At 34.2% G+C, this 20,400-nt stretch overlaps 2 protein-coding genes and 2 long non-coding RNA genes across 4 annotated transcripts; 3 read left to right on the top strand and 1 right to left on the bottom strand.

Moving 5' to 3' along the window:
• Positions 1-493, bottom strand: LOC142227225 (uncharacterized). The gene is made up of 2 exons (XR_012719805.1): positions 256-493; positions 1-198 (listed from the first exon to the last, which is right to left on the bottom strand). It is a non-coding gene; the product is annotated as an uncharacterized LOC142227225 (long non-coding RNA).
• Positions 494-2,143: 1,650 nt separating this feature from the next.
• Uvrag (UV-resistance associated gene) lies at positions 2,144-5,397 on the top strand. Its single transcript, XM_075297648.1, has 5 exons — positions 2,144-2,706; positions 2,769-3,935; positions 4,338-4,415; positions 4,479-5,000; positions 5,060-5,397. The coding sequence occupies exons 1-5, from the start codon at positions 2,300-2,302 to the stop codon at positions 5,166-5,168; spliced, it is 2,283 nt and encodes a 760-aa protein (XP_075153763.1). The 5' UTR covers positions 2,144-2,299; the 3' UTR covers positions 5,169-5,397.
• A 2,813-nt stretch (positions 5,398-8,210) lies between these two features.
• LOC142227224 (NAD(P)H oxidoreductase RTN4IP1, mitochondrial) lies at positions 8,211-9,741 on the top strand. Its single transcript, XM_075297649.1, has 4 exons — positions 8,211-8,538; positions 8,596-8,807; positions 8,869-9,480; positions 9,539-9,741. Exons 1-4 carry the CDS (start codon positions 8,253-8,255, stop codon positions 9,644-9,646), a joined length of 1,218 nt encoding a protein of 405 aa, XP_075153764.1. The 5' UTR covers positions 8,211-8,252; the 3' UTR covers positions 9,647-9,741.
• A 6,857-nt stretch (positions 9,742-16,598) lies between these two features.
• Positions 16,599-17,139, top strand: LOC142225347 (uncharacterized). Its single transcript, XR_012719234.1, has 2 exons — positions 16,599-16,851; positions 16,905-17,139. It is a non-coding gene; the product is annotated as an uncharacterized LOC142225347 (long non-coding RNA).
• Positions 17,140-20,400: the final 3,261 nt, after the last annotated feature.

Here is a 20,400-nt window from a genome sequence, read left to right as displayed (position 1 = left end):
CACGTTTGTTTAGATATTTATTAATTTGATTAAACATTTACAAATTCTTAAAAATATAACATTTATACCACTATCACAATACATTTAACATAATTTTTGGCATTAATGATGATGTTGAGTTACAAGTAGCGAGTTACATGTTGCTGCGTCTATCAAACAGTGTTTTTATTCCATGGAGGCAGCGTGTCTGTAAAATATCTGAAAAACAATCACTTTATTCCATTTGGAAAATCACCAAATTGTTCACCAATATACCTTTCACAATTTTAAGCGTATAATCTATGTTTTCAGAACTTTATTTTCGTTTTTATTTAATTAAAATATAACAAGCTGGTAGCGCTTGGCGTTTCACAAAAAAAAAATGGCTTTTTTAACAGTAGGGATGGCAAATTACTTGCATGTACTTTTTGATGTACCTTTTCATGATGGTTGAAGTGACATTTACGAGTCTGTGGTAACGATGAGGTTGAAATGGAACTTTGAAATGCTGGCAGGGATATGGGAGATATATCCAAATCTGAACCGATTTCAACCAAATTTGGCACGCATAGTTACAATGCTAACTCTACTCCCTGTACAAAATTTCAACTAAATCGGAGTTAAAAATTGGCCTCTGTGGGCAAATGAGTGTAAATCGGACGAAAGCTATATATGGGAGCTATATCTAAATCTGAACCGATTTGGCTGATATTTTGCAAGTTTTTCGAGACCCATAAAATATTCGGATGTACGGAATTTGAGGAAGATCGGTTGATATACACGCCAATTATGACCAGATCGGTGAAAAATATATATGGCAGCTATATCTAAATCTGAACCGATTTTTTCCAAAATCAATAGGGATCGTCTTTGAGCCGAAACAGGACCCTATACCAAATTTTAGGACAATCGGACTAAAACTGCGAGCTGTACTTTGCACACAAAAATACATCAACAGACAGACAGACAGACAGACGGACAGACAGACAGACGGACATCGCTAAATCGACTCAGAATTTAATTCTAAGCCGATCCGTATACTAAAAGGTTGGTCTATGATTACTCCTTCTTGGCGTTACATACAAATGCACAAACTTATTATACCCTGTACCACAGTAGTGGTGAAGGGTATAAAAATGTATCTGGAATTTATGTTAAAATTTATTTAAAAGCATGCTGAAGATAAGCATTTCTGCAGTGCTTGTATTTATTGTATACGAAAAGGTGTCTTCCTTTTTTTCTTCAAGTTCCACGGCAATGTGTGTTGTTCAGTGCTGCCGCTACTACTTCAATCGAAGTATTTTGCTTCATTTTCACAAAATTTACTTCGTCACTCCTTCTTCCAAAAATCTGCTTCACTTTTTGTTCTGCTTAAAATTTTTAATTTTTTTATTTTTTTTTACGATGAACATAGCGGTTTTAATCATTGAATTATTAACCGATGTGGACCAATTTTTGCATTTAGAGACCATATACTTACACCATGTACCAAATTTCAGCCGGATCGGATGAAATTTGGTTCTCTTAGAGGCTCCGCAAGCCAAATCGGGGGATCAGTTTATATGGGGGCTATATATAATTATGGACCGATGTGGACCAATTTTTGCATGATTGTTAGAGATCATATGCTGAAACCATGTACCAAATTTGTGGCCCATTTGCAATACCATCCGACCTACATCAATAACAACTACTTGTGCCAAGTTTCAAGTCTTTCGTTCGGAAGTTAGCGTGATTTCAACAGACGCACGCACGGACGGACGGACATGCTCAGATCGACTCAGAATTTCACCCAGAATATATATACTTTATGGGGTCTGAGAGCAATATTTCGATGTGTCACAAACGGAATGACAAAGTTAATATACCCCCATCCTATGGTGGAGGGTATAATAACATGAATTCTATTGTTTTGTTTTCAAAAATGTATGCTACTTCAATTTTATTCAATCTACTCCACTTTTTTCCAAAATCTACTTCACTCAATTTTTCACTAGCGGCAGCACTGGTGTTGTTGGTAGAGTCATGTAATGCTCATATACTAGGACTTGTGGTCGCTACTTGCTTATTTTATCATGAGTAGCATCAGCTGATCTTGTATCAATATGGCAAACCTAAAATTTCTCATTTGGCTATCCGGCAATATTGTGCAATTTTTTTGACATTTTACTCCATCAAAACTGTCAAATATTTAACATTGGAAGAAAAGCTAAAACAAAAAAATATTTCAACGAGTCGCAAAAAACAATGCTCGCTGAGGATATAAAAGTTAAAAACCAGCAGTGGCAGAAAATCTGGTAGGATAACTCAAGAAAACACAATGAATATTAGGCCCAGATGTCGCGAATGGTTGCCTTTGTGCACACAGCAATTGCGTCTGAGGAATCTGCAAGCAATAGAAGGCGTAAATATTGAAGTACCGAGCAATTTCAGTTGTTGCTGCTCTCCGCCATCACCAGCATTGCACTGTAGCGGCTGTCCCGAGACTTTAGTGTATTACACTTTGCACGATCATCCAGAGAATGAACCATTTTATAAAAGTGAAAAAATACCTTTACGTATGTATTTACCCTTGAAATGGGCGGAGATTCAATGTCCATCGATGATCAAATCTAACGCTAACTGCGTTTGCATTAAAGTCTGGCTGTGGATTAAAAAAACTGAAAGTGAGTGTGTAGAGGAATGTTCCAAGGACACACCAAGTCTTGATAAAAAGGAGCCCCTCAGGTTAGATTTTTCAAGAACACATTGAGGTCTTACTACAATATAAAATTTTCTACATTCCACAGTGCCTTATCGCTTGAATTTGCCAAATTGAGGAGACCAAATATTCCACCAGATAAATTACTTTTCAGTTGGGGTGTTTTCTTTTCCGGTCTCATTCCCCTTTCCCAGAACAGCGAAGCAAAATGTGGCAAGAACACTTTAATTTTCCAAATGAATGACGAACTCTTTGCTTCGCCCGACAATTTTACCACAGAAAACCTAAGGGAACAGCTAGCCCTTAACTACGAACGCTATTCGGCCAGTGTGCCAAAATGCAGTATACCCACACCTGACGAATTTACCATAAATTCACCACATGTTAGCCGTAGCTCAAGCCCGGTAGCTGTAGATTGGCAAAGGGACTTACTCCGGATGTCTCGCACTCGTTATGCCCAGTTGAACTGTGTACGCACCGAAGTGCGAGCCAGCTATGATTTGGCAAAGCTACTAAGACTACAACAGCTGCAAAGACAGCGGCTGCAAACGCAAAGGGAAAGCGTGGAATTGACGGCTGAAATTAAACGAATGAGTCTAAGATGCATAACCAAAGAGCAATTATTACGTAAACCACGAACGACTTCTATTAGTTCATCGACATCGTCATCGACTGCCTCTCAATACCATTCCATGGGACGTACTTTAAGTCTTTTATTAGCAGAACAACAAAGCATTGACCCTCATCAATTGTTGCGAGCTCAAAAGCTACAACAAGAACTAGAATCCTTAAAATGTAGACAAAGACTTTTAAAAAGTGCCCAAGAAACATTTTCCAAACGTATAACCCTACTACGTCAGCAATTAACAGCAGCGGCTGCATCCAGACAAGAATTAGAACTATGGCTAGAAGACAGAAAATGTGAGCTTAACGATGGCAAGGCAAAATTGGAAGATATATATGTGGGTCAATTGGAGCGAAGACAAATGAAGCGTTCCATTACACAACAGGTTGATCGGCGTAAATCGACGTTGTGTTTAGAATTAAAAGAAATCTATCCGATTTCGGAAAATTGTGGTCTCTATACGATATGTGGTGTACGATTTCCCTCTATTGAGGGCTATGTCTATGGATCAAATAATCCCAATAGTGTTTATATATCGGATAATATAACACCAATGGCCATAAGTGCATCTTTGGGATATGTTGGTCATTTGGTTCAAATGATATCAGTGATAATAAATCATCCTTTAAGGTAGGTATTCTTTGAATAATATAGATTTTTTCGATTCCACTAAATTTGACTTCATGGAAAAAAATTCGAGACTGAAGGAGACAAATCAAAAGTTATCATCATAGCTCCTAATTTTAACTGCAGAGAAACTACATACAAACTTAATTCTATGACAAAATATCGAATTGCTCTCATTTATTGGAAAAATAAAAGTCAAAGTGATCGCCCGTTTATCTTTGTTACGAAATGTTTTAAAGCAAATTATAGAACATTCCGCGATTAAGATACCTCAATTATACAATAAGAACTGCCTTGTTTTTACTTTTTCTTTAACTTCTAGGTAACCCTTTGACTCTCAGCATTACATACTACGGTTTAAGAATTGCAAAACACGGCATATAATTTTCATTTTTCTATTTGTAGAAATCCAATTATTCATGAAGGTTCCCATACCCGCATTAAGGATATTTTAAGGGATCTTCCTCCATATGATTTAAGAGAGTAAGTAGTATTAAATATATCTACAATACGATAGTGAATTTCATTTTGTTCATTCTTTTACAGGTATCCATTGTACAGCCGTTCTTCCATTCCCTCGAAAGCTGTAAAATATGCTATCAGTCTATTAAATTTGAATATAGCTCAACTAAACTATGATATCACCGGTAGACGCTGTGATATTCGTTGTACCATTGAAAATTTATTGCATATTTTCGATATTTTTTCTGGGATCGAACAGAATAAACGTGAAATACATTCACATTTGCGAAAAACTTTACCACATAAACGTTTTGAGATAACGGAGATTGCCAACGAAATTGATGGCCGCCAAATAAATGAAAACTGCAAACATTCTATTAAGAATGGTGACGAATATTCATTATCTAAATCACATTCATCGGTGGACATGAATCATATGCAACCACCACCCCCATTGACAATTTATCCCGATCATCATCTTAACAAAATTAATAATTATCCCTTAACTACAGCAAACCTACAATTATCTACCCATTTAAATTCACAACCTATACCGATTAATATACAACAGGAACGAAATGTGATGCTAAATAATAATCAACAAAGGTAGGTATCAAATGCCTTCGATATCATTTTCTAAATTTAATTTACTAAAAATTTTTAAGGGTTTGCCGATCGGCTGGCTCGTATACAGATAGTGACGATGGAAGGAGAGATTGCCGTTTCGCTTCAGACTCTAATTTAACACAGCAAAATCATAGTGGTCGTATTTGAAATTAATCTTTATGTGATATTGTATTCTTTGTCCTCTTTTTGTTTTCTTGTTTAGTTTTTCCCCTACCCTCCCAAACGTGTTGTTTTAAAAGCTTAATTTGCTTTTTATGTTCTTAACATGTAAACGAAAAAATACATTTGTAATATATTGTATTTTACTCCCCCTTAAATATAATAACTTTATCGTATTTATAGCAAATTTATGGTATTAAAAATATGAAATTTCAAATATGTCCTTGTTTATGTGGTATCGCAATTAATATTTAAACTTGATCTTTGGTAGTAAATTATCAACAACAAAAAATTAAAGAGAAAAATAATGTGGTGGCTCATGGTGTACGGTTTTTCTCGTAATCAATAATGATGATCACAAGTCATTTTTTTACATTTGGGATACGGATAAGAGATATGAAAAATAAAAATATTTGGACGCTCTTCAAAAATATGGACAAAAATATGGTCTTGTGTGGTGCTCACAATCATGTCACTATCATGTTACAAAATCCTATTTCAAAAAATATATACAACAAAAGCGAGTTTTCCGAAGATTCTATTGCTATTTATGGGACTAATTTGAAAACATAAAATAATGTTTTTAGTTATAACAGAAAGAAATTTTATAAAAATGTATTAAATTCTATATACATAATAGGCATGTTTTTTTAGTATTCGATGCAACATTTTTATAAGCTATTCAAAATATATATCCACAGAGAGTATTAAGAAAACAAGAGGACCAAAATTTCTCTTCTACAAAAACAAAAAATATCAACCGTATAGATGTCGCACAATGCCCGCAGCTTTGGTATAACCGACGTTGCGGTCGAAGCGCTGTTTTGATAAGTTCTTTATTAAGGCATTGACAGTTATAATTTCAAATTGTCTGCAAAAAAATTAATCGAATGAAAAGATTTATATAAAAGAACATTTGTTACTACAAACTAGGTTCTAAACCCTATTTGGCTCAACTGCAGTTTAGGGGCTCTCACCGAATTGCTTAAAATTAATATATGTTGTGGCATTCGGTGAGTAATAAAACAATTTTTTTCTACTCAGAATAAAAGCTCAATAACTTTGCTAAAAATGGACCTATAAAGACATGTAGTACATCAATCGAAAGGCCAGAAGCTATGTATAAAAAAATGTAGGGTATAATCGAAGTCTTTTTGAGATATAATGAAAATAACAAAAAAAAAATAGGGTAAAAATTTTCTTTTTTTATTTATATCTCCCAAAATAAATTAAATATTAAAAACATATTTTGGCGAATAAAAGTGCATTGAATAAGCTTTCATATGATAACAAATTTGTCTAGATTGGACAAAAAACAAAAGAGATATATCAAGTTTTTATTGACCCTTTGGAGGGCTATATCTCAAGACCCGGGTACTTCCCCCGGGTATGGGTCACTTTGTTGGAATCAGCTCACCGAATGACAACATATATTAATTTTAAGTAATTCGGTGAGGGGCCCATAAACTAGAGTTGGGTAGCTCCGGAGCGAACTAGCTCTTTGGAACTATTCCGTTGCTGGAACTAAATGAACTGGATCCGATATCTTTACACTTTCAGCTCCTCAGTTCCTTATATTCATTTCGTTGTGTACTCATTCCATTTCTTTCGCTCTTTCTCTCTCACTTAAATTGAAGTTGCCAGATCCTTAATGAAGATATCGAAACTGTTCCAACCTAAATATCAATACCAACATGCTTTGCAAAAATTATGTAAATCAGCAAAATCTGTACAATGCGGAAGAATATTTTACGCAATAGAAACATATCGTAAACAAAAGGCGACCTCTTTTGTTATAATGTCGGCAAAATAATTTTGTACATAGTAACTTTTGATTTTATCTATGAAAAAATTTAAACACGATATTTCTAAAATAAATGTAGATCTTTGTATTAGTATTGATCTCTGAAAATTTTTCTACAGAATTTTAGTCCCAAAATCTTTATTATACAAATTAATGTTCAAGAAATTTGATTAAATTCTTGTGAACTTTTATGTTTTACTTACATTTAGTGTTCATGCGTTTTATTTTCTTATGGAGCTAAAAGAAAATGTCAATATATGGGATTTTTTTCAGCACATCCTTATCCGGATCCAAAAGGAACTGTGGAACTAAATGATGAAACTAGTTCCTTTTTAGGAGCGGATCTGAAAAGACCAATCACTTTAGTGAACCGGGATCGCCCTACTCTACCATAAACTGCAGTTGCTCCCCCTATTTTGCTTACGTTTCATAAGGCCGGCTGAGAACTGAACTGGGTGACGCCGACACAAACTGTATGATATTTGAGAGAAGTGCCGACAAATACTGCATGACATTTGATAAATTTCCTCATGACTGCCACCTACTGTCGCAGTTTCGCTTGACAGTTTCGTTCTCTTGTTTTCTTAATACTCGAGTAGAGATCTCTGAGTCAGAGATCGCAGTTTCGCTTGACAGTTTCGTTCTCTTGTTTTCTTAATACTCGAGTAGAGATCTCTGAGTCAGAGATCTCTGACCTAAAGGCCGGTACTATGTTCATTCTTGCGAAAAATTTTTATGGAAACCATTATTTCGCACATAGAAAGCGGCGTTTTTTTAGGTAGCTTGGAGCGCTATTTTACAGGGAGCGATATTGGATTAAGTTGGTGGTTGTTGCTTGTTTTTACAAAATAACATTTTATTTTTCGTTGGGCAATTGATCTGCTATTCCTTTGATCCTTTGTATAGTTTCGGAACAAAAATATGGTCCGTGTTTGATTTATAAACCCGCACAAATAGTTTTTAATAAATAAATTATTTCTTAATTCACATTGCAAATGGCGCCGTGCTATAAACGTCAGTTTTTCAACACGAAAAAAACAAAGTATCACAAATGGAAAAAATTTCGCAAATTTTTCGCATTTTTTGGTTTTGTATGGAGTTTCAACGCGAAAACCGAACAGAGTACCGGCCTTAAGACCGAACTTAATACCCACCTTAACGTACTTGCCATGGGCCATATCTTGTTCTGTTGATATGGCATCTTTTCATGTGCGTCAAAAACCAGCTGTTCAAAAACAATAATAACATCGCTAGGTATTACGAGAAATATGTTTAAGTCAATTACTACCCGACTGAGAAATCATCAAATTGCGGTTCGGCATCTAGTGCAGGCCACCAATGTTGCCTTCGAATCACCTCCTGCAAAAGATGTAATCGAAATTAATCAAAAGTCCAGCCCTTTGAAAATGAAGGGCTGGCAAATTCACAGTTATGGTGAAATTGATGAGCTTCAGATGTCGAATAAAATGAAAATGCCTCAAATAAAACAATCCGATCAATGTTTGGTAAAGATTTCAAGCACTACTGTTAATCCCATTGATGTTGCTATGCTAGGTAGATGTTTTCCTTAATTTTATGACAGACATCTTTCTATAATCGATACAATTGTAGGCGGGTATGGAGCAACTTTGTTGAAACTAATGCGCTGCCAAGGACAATCCATAGAATTCCCGCTTACATTGGGACGAGAATTTTGTGGAGTTCTAATACAAAAGGGCATGAAGGTTTCCGATTTATCTCTGGGCCAACGAGTATGGGGCGTTGTTCCCGTACAATCACCCCAAGGAGCACATGCCGAATATGTAACGGTTCCACAGTATTGTGTAGGACAATTTCTAATTAAACTATTATGTAAATTAACATTAAAATGTGTCATTTTTACAGCTTTCATCTGCGCCAAGCAATCTCAATGACGAAGAAGCAGCTTCTGTTTTATATGCAGGATTAACGGCTTGGTCCGGTTTATATTTAACTGCAAACGTAGGAGGTATTTGTGGTTCCCTGTCATCAAGTGGTGGCCGTAATGGTTTAAATCGTCGTATTTTAGTCTTGGGGGGCTCTGGTGGTGTCGGTTCTCTTGCCATACAAATGCTCAAAGCCAAAGGTTTTCAAATTGTATCAACTTGTAGCGAAGATGCAAGAGAATTGGTACAAAATCAGGGAGCCGATGTTGCAGTGGATTATAATAACCCCGTAGAAGTTGAGTCTTTAAGATCATATGCCCCTTATGATGTAGTTCTTGACTGCAGTGGTCAAGGACCAAAAGGTGCTGAAATTCTCAACTTCAAATATAATCAGTATGTGACATTTTCATCGCCAGTATTAAAAAACATTGACAATTCTGGTATGGCCTTGGGACTTTTGAAAAATGTTGGTAGTCTAGTGGAGACAAATATAAAATCCTTTAGCGAGCAAAAAGGTCCTATCAAATGGGGATTTTTCACACCAGCACCACAGGGTATAGAATTTCTGAAGCAAATGGTAGAACGCAAAAAGGTAGGTCTACAGGATTGCTTATCCCTTGTTCCATTTATAAAATCTATCATATTTTCAGATTTTACCTTTAATTGAGAAGAGCTACAATTTCGCACAAATGCCCGAGGCTTTTCAAAGGGTTAAAAATGGTCACTTGCGGGGCAAAGTAGTTGTTAATATGAAATAATATCTATTAAGAATTCTTCATTTGATATAGCTTTTACTTACAGAAAATGTGATTTATTACAAAAAAAAAGTTAATATATTGTAATTTAAAACGGGTATTGTATATTTGGTTCGAAGGAAACAACTGATATTAACTAATACTTAGAGACTTGGTCCACAAAAAAATTTACCGCCAAATAATCTACTGGAATAACTGCGAAAATATTGTACTGAATTTCCCGAATTTACGGAACGAAAACCCAGACGATAGGCACTCGATTTTGAATCAATTTGGTTTTCTGTATTTTTGAAAGTTTGTTTCGTTTGTATATGAATACAATAATGATCAAAAATGAGTATTTTCAATTTTTTGGCTTGAGAATTCATTCAAATTTTAACAATGTTATTCCTTTTTTTTCTTGCCATATATTGTATACGATGTAGTGGAACCAAAAAAAATGTTTTGTTTGAAATACAAAAAAAAGCTATCGTACGATATACAGAAACTGGGCATGAAGTAAGCTTCATACGAGTTAAGAAATTCAAACGAACGGTATTTTCGACCAGATACATTCACTTAAATCTATCCCAAGCTAAAACTCAATGTATGGTTGTTTCTAATGACAAATACGTTATATGAACGGATTTTTTGTTAGAAGAGCATTCTGGGCTTAAGCCCGGCATGAAATTGTACGAGTTTGCTACCCACACAGAAAATAGTCACTGCCTATTAAAGTTGTTTTTTATTTTTAAATATTTATTTATTATCACCTTGTATAAACTTTGACTTATCGCTTTCGCTCTCTTAACGTTCTCATACACATAAAATTTTTTCTGATTCAATCACGAAATTAATTGATCCAATTAATTTTTTAATTGAAATGTCTTCAATCACAAAAATGATAGTATCAATTAAAAAATTAATTGACAACCAATTAAAAAATTAATTGATACTATTAATTTGAGTGATTGATTTTTGTTTCAATTAAAAAATTTGTTGAATCAATTAATTTTTTAATTGAAAATTTTTTAAAACTCAATTAAGATTTTAATTGGAAAAATTTTCGTGAAAATTTTTTGTGTGTAGTATCAATCGCCAAAGTCAACTAAAAAATTAATTGGTACAATTAATTTTTGTGATTGCTTTTTCTTTCGATCAAAAAATTTGTTGAACCAATTAAATTTTTAATTGAATATTTTTTAAGATTAAATTAAAAATTTTGGTGATATTTTTTCTGTGCATAATCTTCGTTAGAACATCTTATCGATTGTTTTCATATCCTCTTATAAAAACACATGGCTCACTCAGACTATTCAGTAATAATTTTTCTATATTCGGATTTCGCTACAAAACTCTAAATTAAAAATTATAAACATGGATGAAAACATCCATTGTGATACCACAGTGGTGAACTTCTCTCTTATCGCTGAGTGCTGCCCGATTCTATGTTAAGCTCAATGACAAGGGACCTCCTTTTTATAGCCGAGTCCGAACGGCGTTCCACATTGCAGTGAAAGCTTTGAAACACTCTGAAATGTCACCAGCATTACTAAGGTGGGATAATCCACTGCTGAAAAACATTTTGCCGTTTTGGTCGACACTGGGTTCGAACCCACGACCCTGTGTATGCAAGGCGGGCATGCTAACCATTGCATCACGGTGGCTCATGTTTCACTAGTGGAAACCAAAATTAAAAGTGCAAAATAAGAGAACCGCTATTCCTAACAAAACCTAACATAACATGAAGGGAATGGTTCAAAGCACAACATAATAAAGAAAAGTGCCCGTGAAGATTTTTTGGATTCACGCATGAAACGCGAACGTAGTATCGGCCTTTATTGATTGAAAACATGAAATAAGCCAGTTTTCGTCGCCAAAATACCAACGCAGTAGATAACTATAAGGATGGTACAAAGTTCGAATTTAGCCGTTAAAGTCGAAAATAAGACTTATATAGCTCTTGCATTTATGTTCTGATAAATTAAAACATGTGTTTGCTATTTTGACAAGCAGTGTCTGCTTTCATTTTTCCACCATTATTTTTGTTTTAAAATGTTTTCGGCTGTGTACACGAACCATTTTTTTTGGTGTATTATGGTAATCAATTGGAATTTTCTAAATAATATTTCAGTTTATGTTAAACATAAATACAGGCTAATTGGAAAAATGTAGGAGCACAGATAAAGCATTTGTTAAAACGATTATTTTTCCCATACATAAAAAGGGAAATATGAACGAGGCATCTCATTACAGAGGAATATCATTTATGAACTCTATAGCGAAGATATTCATGGGAATCTTGAATGATCGTTTGTGTTCATGGGCAGAAGAGAGGAGAGTACTTATTGAATACCAAGCTGGCTTCAGACAAAAATATTCAACCATTGACAACATTTATAATCTTGCGACGATATATGCTTTTTTGTAGATTTCAAGGCGGCCTTTGATACTGTGTCAAGAAATCTTATGATATACAAGCTGTATGAGCTAGGAATTTCGTATAAAATTGTAAAAATTCTTGAGAGTGTATATCAAAAAACAGAATCAGCTGTTTGGACGGGAGATGAACTTTCGGAGTATTTTAATACGAATAGCGGAGTAAAGCAAGGTTGCATACTATCGTCTTTATTGTTTGCTCTATACATAAATGATTTACATGATATCCTTGTAGGTGGTGTAGCCATTGACGAAATTAGAGTTAAAATATTGCTTTATGCAGACGATATTGTAATATTGGTAGAGGATAAGGATGTTCTCCAATCAATGATAAATAACTTGGAAAGCTATTGCAATAAGTGGAATTTAGTTGTAAATTTGTCTAAGTCGAAAATAATGGTTTTCAGAAACGGTAGCCGATTATCGAGTCAAGAAAAGTAGACTCTAAACAACCAACCAATTGAAATAGTGTCAGAATATAACTACTTATATCGAAGCCATAAACCTACAAGCAAAAAATGCAATATACATGACATGGAAAAATTTTCTTGGGAAATCGAGCATATCGCTAGAACAAAAATGGAATCTATTCAAAGCAGTATGTAGATCGATTCAATCTTATGGTGCACAAGTCTGGGGTTTCAGTTATTATGATTAGACTACAGCGATTCTTTATAAAGAAATTACTACGATTGCCGGACTCTGCCCCTAATTATGATGCAAATGCATCTCAAATATATTATGAGAACGAAATTCAAATACACGGCAGAACGATTACCCCACCAGTTAACAAGGAAAGTAATACAAAAGAATTTATTTTGGGCAAATCAAATAAATACTATCATTGATCAGCTTTATATTCCCCTAATCAACGAGAATATGAATTTGAATTCTTGGAATACTACAATGGCAAACCCGGTAGAACATATGATTTTGAAAAACAGAAGTATGTCAATAAAAGAGCGCAACAAAGCACCATGATTGATACCTAGATTACTCCAGAATCAATTTTTTTGGGGAAGTTACACCGTAGACGACATTTCATGGATAATTAAGGTCAGATGTGATCTAATACTTCTTAACGCAAATCCGTACATCCCCAATCCAAATGGCAACGACCAGTGCGCATTATGCAATATCAATCGGAAGGAAACACTGCAACATTTTCTTGGTGTCTGTCCCATTTTAAGTGAGATTAGAGTGCTCTACTTTAGGAGGAACCTCTTAAATGGGGATACTATCATAAGTATACTAGATGGAAGAGAAGTGGAAGACTGGAGAAATCTTATTGGATATCTTAAAGCAGCTTTACGATACCGTGACTTGATTATCAGAGAGTTTTTGAATAATATGTTCTTTAATTAACACATTACACATTACAAGTACTCAGGCTGACGACGTTAAGTCATAGCCGTAAAATCTTTATTTAATTATTATATCAATCAAATTTTTTAAACATTGAATTATATAGATGAATTTATAAATAATAAAGATTCAACTAACTAACTACTTGTATTATTGAGACGTCGATAGCTGTCTAGTAAGCACATGATGCATATTTTTTAAGTTTCTTTAACATATAAAATTCACTATTTTGTAGGAGTGGAATTGTTTCATAAACATTCCGCTTTAACGTATGGAATATAGTCGTCAGTGGAAATGTTATCAAAAATCAAAAGGTACTACTCCGTCACAATTTCCATGTCGTAAGAGATAATTTAATATTGCGTTTTGGAAAAAGCCATTCAAGTTCAAGACGTTCATTTTCTGATCTGAGAAAGTGGCATTGACGAGTGTCGTCTACCATTTGGTGTTATCATTTCAGGTTAATATGTTATTTTTCCTTTGATTAAGCTGTGCGTATTAATGTATTATTTTCTCCCAGGGAGATCTAAAGAAAAATACACATTTGTTTATACAGAAAATATTTACATAAATAACAGCATTAAATTCAAAGACAATAGAAGATGGGAAATTGGCTTGCGTCATACCAAATGTTGCATTGACGGCGCTAGGTCCATACATGTTTGTATTTTTGTTTTTTATTTGCATTTTTTAAATGAAAACATAATTTTTTGAACTGAACAATGTTAAACTTTGAGCAATAGATTAAAAATTATGTTTTCCCGTTTGTTTCAAGATATTTCCAACTCTTAATTTCTTTTTATTTGCATTTTAATGTGTCGAACCAAACACGTAAACGACAAGTAGGGACCTAGTACCGTCAATGGTTTGATGTTCTCAGCAGCCAATTTCCCATCTTCTAAAGTATATTGTCTTTGGTCCAGTCACAAAACATTTCGAGTTTTTTTAAAGTCTTCAAATTTTACCACACTGATGAATTTCTAGAACCAAAAAATTTTATTTATGTAGAACATTAAATCTGGTTCCAAGGACCTTTGCCTATAATATCTAATAATTTGCTTATTGGGAATACGGTAATTTAAAAAAAATTATATATTTCCAAGAATAGCAACTGGTAAGTGAAATCTCGTTTTCTCAAATATTCTTAAAAACTCATAAATGCAATCAACAAACATATATGCTTTGCTCATATACAACCTTAATTTGATAAAAAAATTAGGTTTTGTGCAAAGACAATACACTTTAGAAGATGGGAAATTGGCCTACGGCACACCAAATGTTGCATTGACGGTGCTAGTTCCAGACATGTTTGTAATTCTTTATTTGTTTTTTTTATTTTTTAAATGAAAAACTTAATTTTCTTAATCAAACAATGTTAAATGTTAGGCAACAACAAAAAATTACATTTTGTCGTTTATGGAAATTTATTTCCTGCACTTAATTTCTTTTTATTTGCATTTTAATGCTATGTCAATACTTGTCGTATACGCGTTTGGTTCGATAAACGAAAAGTATGGACCTAGCACCGTAAATGGTTTGATGTTCTCAGCAGCCAATCTCCCATCTTCTCCTCTCTATTGTCTTTGGTTTTGTGCTAGTTTTAGGAAGATGCGAAATAAGGCATGATTGTGTTAGTATCAGAAACCAATGAATAGTATCATACTTGTAGGAAAAGCGCACCGATCTTACTGGTTTGATGTCGACAATTTTTATTTTGCTATTTTCTTAAAAGTTTTCGCAAATTTTTGTGTCCATTGCACTAAATTATTAATAAAATATTTCTTGAAGAGATTTTAAAGGTTAAAAAATTGTTAAATAAAGAAATTAAATTTTGTTACGTATGCAAAATGAAAAGAGAAAACGAAAAAAGTTGCAACTTCTCATGGAACATGTATGGTACTAATCTCTGGTTTCTCGAGAAAAAGAATAACAACAAGCCCAATTCACATCTTTCTAAATCTATGACAAAGACAATAGACTTTATAAGATGGGAAATTGGCTGCTGAGAACATCAAACCATTGACAGTGCTAGGTCCCTACTTGTCATTTACGTGTTTGGTTCGACACATTAAAATGCAAATAAAAAGAAATTAAGAGTTGGAAATATCTTGGAACAAACGGGGAAATCTAATTTTTAATTGTTCAATTCAAAAAATTAAGTTTTCATTTAAAAAAATACAAATAAAAAAATACAAACATGTATGGACCTAGCGCCGTCAATGCAACATTTGGTATGAAGCAAGCCAATTTCCCATCTTCTAAAGTTTATTGTCTTTGATCTATGGCCTTTGCTAAAAACGATATGCATTTCTTGCGAGAATTCTTGTAACATGCCAATAATACAGTTCTGCCATACATTTTTTATGTAAACAATCGATAAGAGCGGAAATTTCGTTAGCGGCCTTTAATGGTAGCATACCGGGCTTTAGCAAAGAAATGAAACTTCATGACACGTCATTATTGACTGTTTATATTGTGCTAACATTATGCAGTTCTTGCGATACATTTCCATATTTGTCATACATTTCCTATTGCGTACCAATAACACAGTTTGTCACGTATTTCTTATGGGAGCAAAATGTAAACAGTCGATAACAACGCCTCACCGAATATTCCTCAGCAAATATAGCTATGTAATTCTTATGGATACTGGAAATTTCGTTAGAGGTGCATACCACCGGGCGTAAGCAATACATGGAGAAACTGCGTTATTGAGGCGTAAACGAAATTTTCGCTAGAGGTGCATAGAAAACTTTAAACCCAGCTTTTACGAAAATTCTTGCCGCACGCCCGTTTAATACCTGATATTACATATCTAATATAAGGTATTTATAGCTGAATGTTTTGGCATTACTTCGATCAGTCATATATATCACACCCATATTTAATTGTATATTCTTTTTATCCCCATATTATTATTCTTCCTAAATATAAGCTACACATTCAATAAAAATGTTCTCAAGAAAAAAATACTTATAGCACCGTGAATTTTATACTTCTATGTATAATAATTATGCATGGACCATTCATGGACCATATACAATACAATATTATATATTATCAATTAATTGATATAGACATGTTACTACCTTGTCGCGTGATCCATACTGTTATTTATACCAACAACAATGGGTCATCTCATCACACCATTTTTTTCAGTCGCGCCCGGTATTGTTGTCGAGCATGCAAGCCAAGTACATTTTTTTCTGGGATAGACTAAAGAGAAAAATAAAAGATCAGCGTAAAAATGTTAGTACATAATTGAGATGAATCTTATCGCTCAGCTCAGCTAGCCAGTCACCATGCCACAAGACATCGCATGTACCTGGACATGTATCAAATATATTTTGTTTTGTTCACCATTTGGTTCATAAGTTCATTGGCTTGGTGATCTTAGGAAATGCGAGATGATTCGCATTTTTATGGTAAATAATAGGCAGCTTATTTTTAAAGAAAAATAATTTTGTAAAACTTGTAGATAGCAATGGATGACTTAATGGAGGAGTAATTGAAGGAACGTTTTTAGACATATTTTTATGTAGATCATTGTGTTTAAATAAAAGAGATTTAAGTACATTAGATCTGTAACGAGCCCCTAAAACATTATTCGATGTTTTCGAGTCGAAAAGCTTTTTTTCCCCCACAATAACTTTTCTGAAATAATTAATTTTATAAGATGTAATTGCAAATATATTTTTACATTTTTAACAACATTTTTTACAGAAACCCGAAAATAGTACCCACCCCAAGTAAGACGAATTTTTTAATGAAAGAATCGGCATTTAATAAAGGGTGATACGGTCAAAATTTGGTCAAGGGAAAACGCGTGTAAATCGGTGAAATCGTTTATTTAAAAAATCAAATTAAATTTCTTTTTCAAGTTCAATTAGTATAAAATTCAGGAAAAATATTCAGTTAGGCTTTCGCTTTTCCAAATCCGAATTGCCGGGTCTCACGCTTGACACCTACCATCAGATTTTGTACAGCCACCTTGTCCACCTTCTTCGCCGCAGAAAGCCAGTTTGCCTTGAACTGCTGCTCGTCCTTAGCAGTTTTTTTGTCTTCTTTAGGTTCCGCTTGACAATAGCCCAGTATTTCTCAATAGGGCGGAGCCCTGGCGTGTTGGGAGGGTTCTTGTCCTTGGGAACCACCGGCACGTTGTTGGCGGCGTACCACTCCATGGCCTTTTTACCGTAATGGCAAGATGCCAAATCCGGCCAAAACAGTACGGAACAACCGTGTTTCTTCAGGAAAGGCAGCTGACGTTTATTCAAACACTCTTTCACATAAATTTCTTGGTTGACAGTCCCGGAAGCTATGAAAATGCTGCTTTTCAAGCCACAGGTACAGATGGCTTGCCAAACCAGATATTTCTTTGCGAACTTTGACAGTTTTATGTGCTTGAAAATATCTGTTACCCTTCCTTTTGCCGTATAAAACTCCTGTCACGGAAGCTGCTTGTAGTCGGCTTTGACGTAGGTTTCGTCGTCCATTACCACGCAGTCAAACTTCGTCAGCATCGTCGTGTACAGCCTCCGGGATCGCGCTTTGGCCGTCGTATTTTGTTTATCATCGCGATTTGGGGTCACTACCTTCTTGTAAGTCGATAGTCCAGCTCGTTTTTTGGCTCTATGCACGGTTGTAGACGATACACCCAGCTTATTTGCGGCATCTCGGAGAGAGAGGTTAGGGTTTCGCTTGAAACTACCGGCAACTATCTTTATCGTCTCAGCGGCTTCCGGTTTTCGATTTCCCCCGATCCAGACTTCCTGGCCTCCGACAAACATTCCCCAAACACTTTAATTACATTTGTAACGGTTGATTTGGCAACTTTTAGCGATTTTGCCAGCTTTGTGTGCGAGTAGCTCGGATTTTCGCGATGCGCGAGCAAAATTTTAATACGCTGCTCTTCTTGTTTGGACGGCATTTTGACAACTGAAGAGTGAATTCCAAAATCAAAATAGGAGCAACATTCTACACACACACCTTCAAAATGAGGGGTGTTCAGGTTTTTTAAATGCAAAATTGAAAGAAATACGTCAAGTTTATATTGACCATGCAGTTCATTGATATCACTGATGGCGATCTTTCTGAACAATGAGTGTTGTTCGATTCTACATTTAGCCCAATAACAAGAGTTGCATTATAGTCCCGGAATTTGAAACTGCTCTGGTGCTGATATAACCTGTTGGTGTTAGGAAATTACAATTCTCTCTACAAATAATGGTACCCACCTCTGAATATGGAATACTTCACGATATACGCGATCAGTGATTAGGGTATTTTTTTCTTCATTTTACTCATCGTACCCTATTTGTGGAGAATGACTAGAAGATCCCACTAACAAGGTTCAATGTGCCCCAAGACATATTTAGGAAGGTACACCCTCACAAAAAATCGCTTCTGTAACATATACTCCCAAACATATTTTGCTTCAAGCATATACATTTTTGGGTATTGCCCAAACATTTATATGTTTGATCTCTACCAATATATAATATGTTTGAAAGCATATTGGTCTAAACAATATATGTTTGGGTAGTCTAAGTTCCAAACATTTTGTATTTTTGCATCCAAATTCAATAATGTTGTCTTCCAAAAAACAATATGTTATTATGTGAACATATAATATCTTTGGAAGCATTTTGCACCCAAAAATATTATATGCTTAAAAAAAATTCTCCCAAACAATATTGTGCTCAAAATTTTATTTATTTATTTATATATTTACAATCATAACGAATTATGAAAATAAACAGGTAATATAGGTGCTAACAACATAGGTTTTCGACCTGAATGCTAAAAATTTTGTTTCTGCCCAATTGTATATTCCCCCACATCTTTCTCACTTCCACGAGATTTTTTAGTTCTTAGCACCTTTTTCTGTAATACAAACATTGTAGAAGAAATTATTCAATTGTATGATTTTTTTTATTTTAATTTTACCTTTTGCCGGACGGGGATTCGAACAGCGGACCACACAGTTTGTAAGGATCAAAGAAGTAGCTGATCAATTGCCCAAGGGAAAATAAAATGTTAATTTTGTAATAACAAGCAACAACCACCAACTTAATTCAATATCGCTCCCTGTTAAATAGCGCTCCAAGCTACTAAACACATATATGTTTATAGGCTATTTCTAAATTAATATATGTTTGCATCCAAGCATATTATATTTACAAACATTTTATGTCCCAAACATAATATGTTCTAACATATTAACATATATGTCCCAAACATGTTATGCTAGTTTATGAACATTATACATTATATGCTTGCACTCAAAAATATTGTGTTTAAAAATTTGTGTTCCAAACATATAATGTTTATAGCCAAACATATGAAAAACAGTCTTTTTCATCCGTGTAGAATATATAGCACTGGGAAAAAAGTTGTCAAAATGCTTGCTAGACCCGGGACTACTCAAATTTAAAATTGTCAAACATTTACAAAACTGAGTATAGGATTTTCGACACAAATCCTATACTCTGTTACATGTTCCCCGTCCAAAAATAACATTTTGGTCATATTCCTTCTCTGTGTGTACTTAATAAAATATCTCCAAAATTGTTCCGGCAATTTTGCAATTTTGGTGCAATTCATAGCAAATTCTGTCAATTTTAATTTCAATTTAATTTTTTATCAATACACCAATAAATTTGTTACAGGTCATTGATAAACTCCAACAAACCACAATCAAATTTTTTCGTTCAAATTCAAAAATATTTGTTGAGGATTAAACGTAACGTTCAACAACAAATATTTTGTACTGTTGGATGCTCAACAAATTACTTACAAATTATGTTATTGAGAACACAAATTATTTGTTGCCTTCTGATGGTGACGATTGCTAACAACTTTTTTGTAATAATGGTTATTAAAAGTACAAATTAGTTTGTTGCAGGAAAATTAACAAATTTTGTTATTGGTTTTCCAACAAAAGTTATTGGTTCTCAAACTTATTTTTATCTGTG

Source organism: Haematobia irritans, chromosome 2 (genome assembly GCF_050003625.1).
Source record: "Haematobia irritans isolate KBUSLIRL chromosome 2, ASM5000362v1, whole genome shotgun sequence".
Taxonomy (NCBI): domain Eukaryota; kingdom Metazoa; phylum Arthropoda; class Insecta; order Diptera; family Muscidae; genus Haematobia; species Haematobia irritans.
Note: the sequence above shows the minus strand (reverse complement) of the source record. Positions and strands in the feature narration are given on the sequence as shown.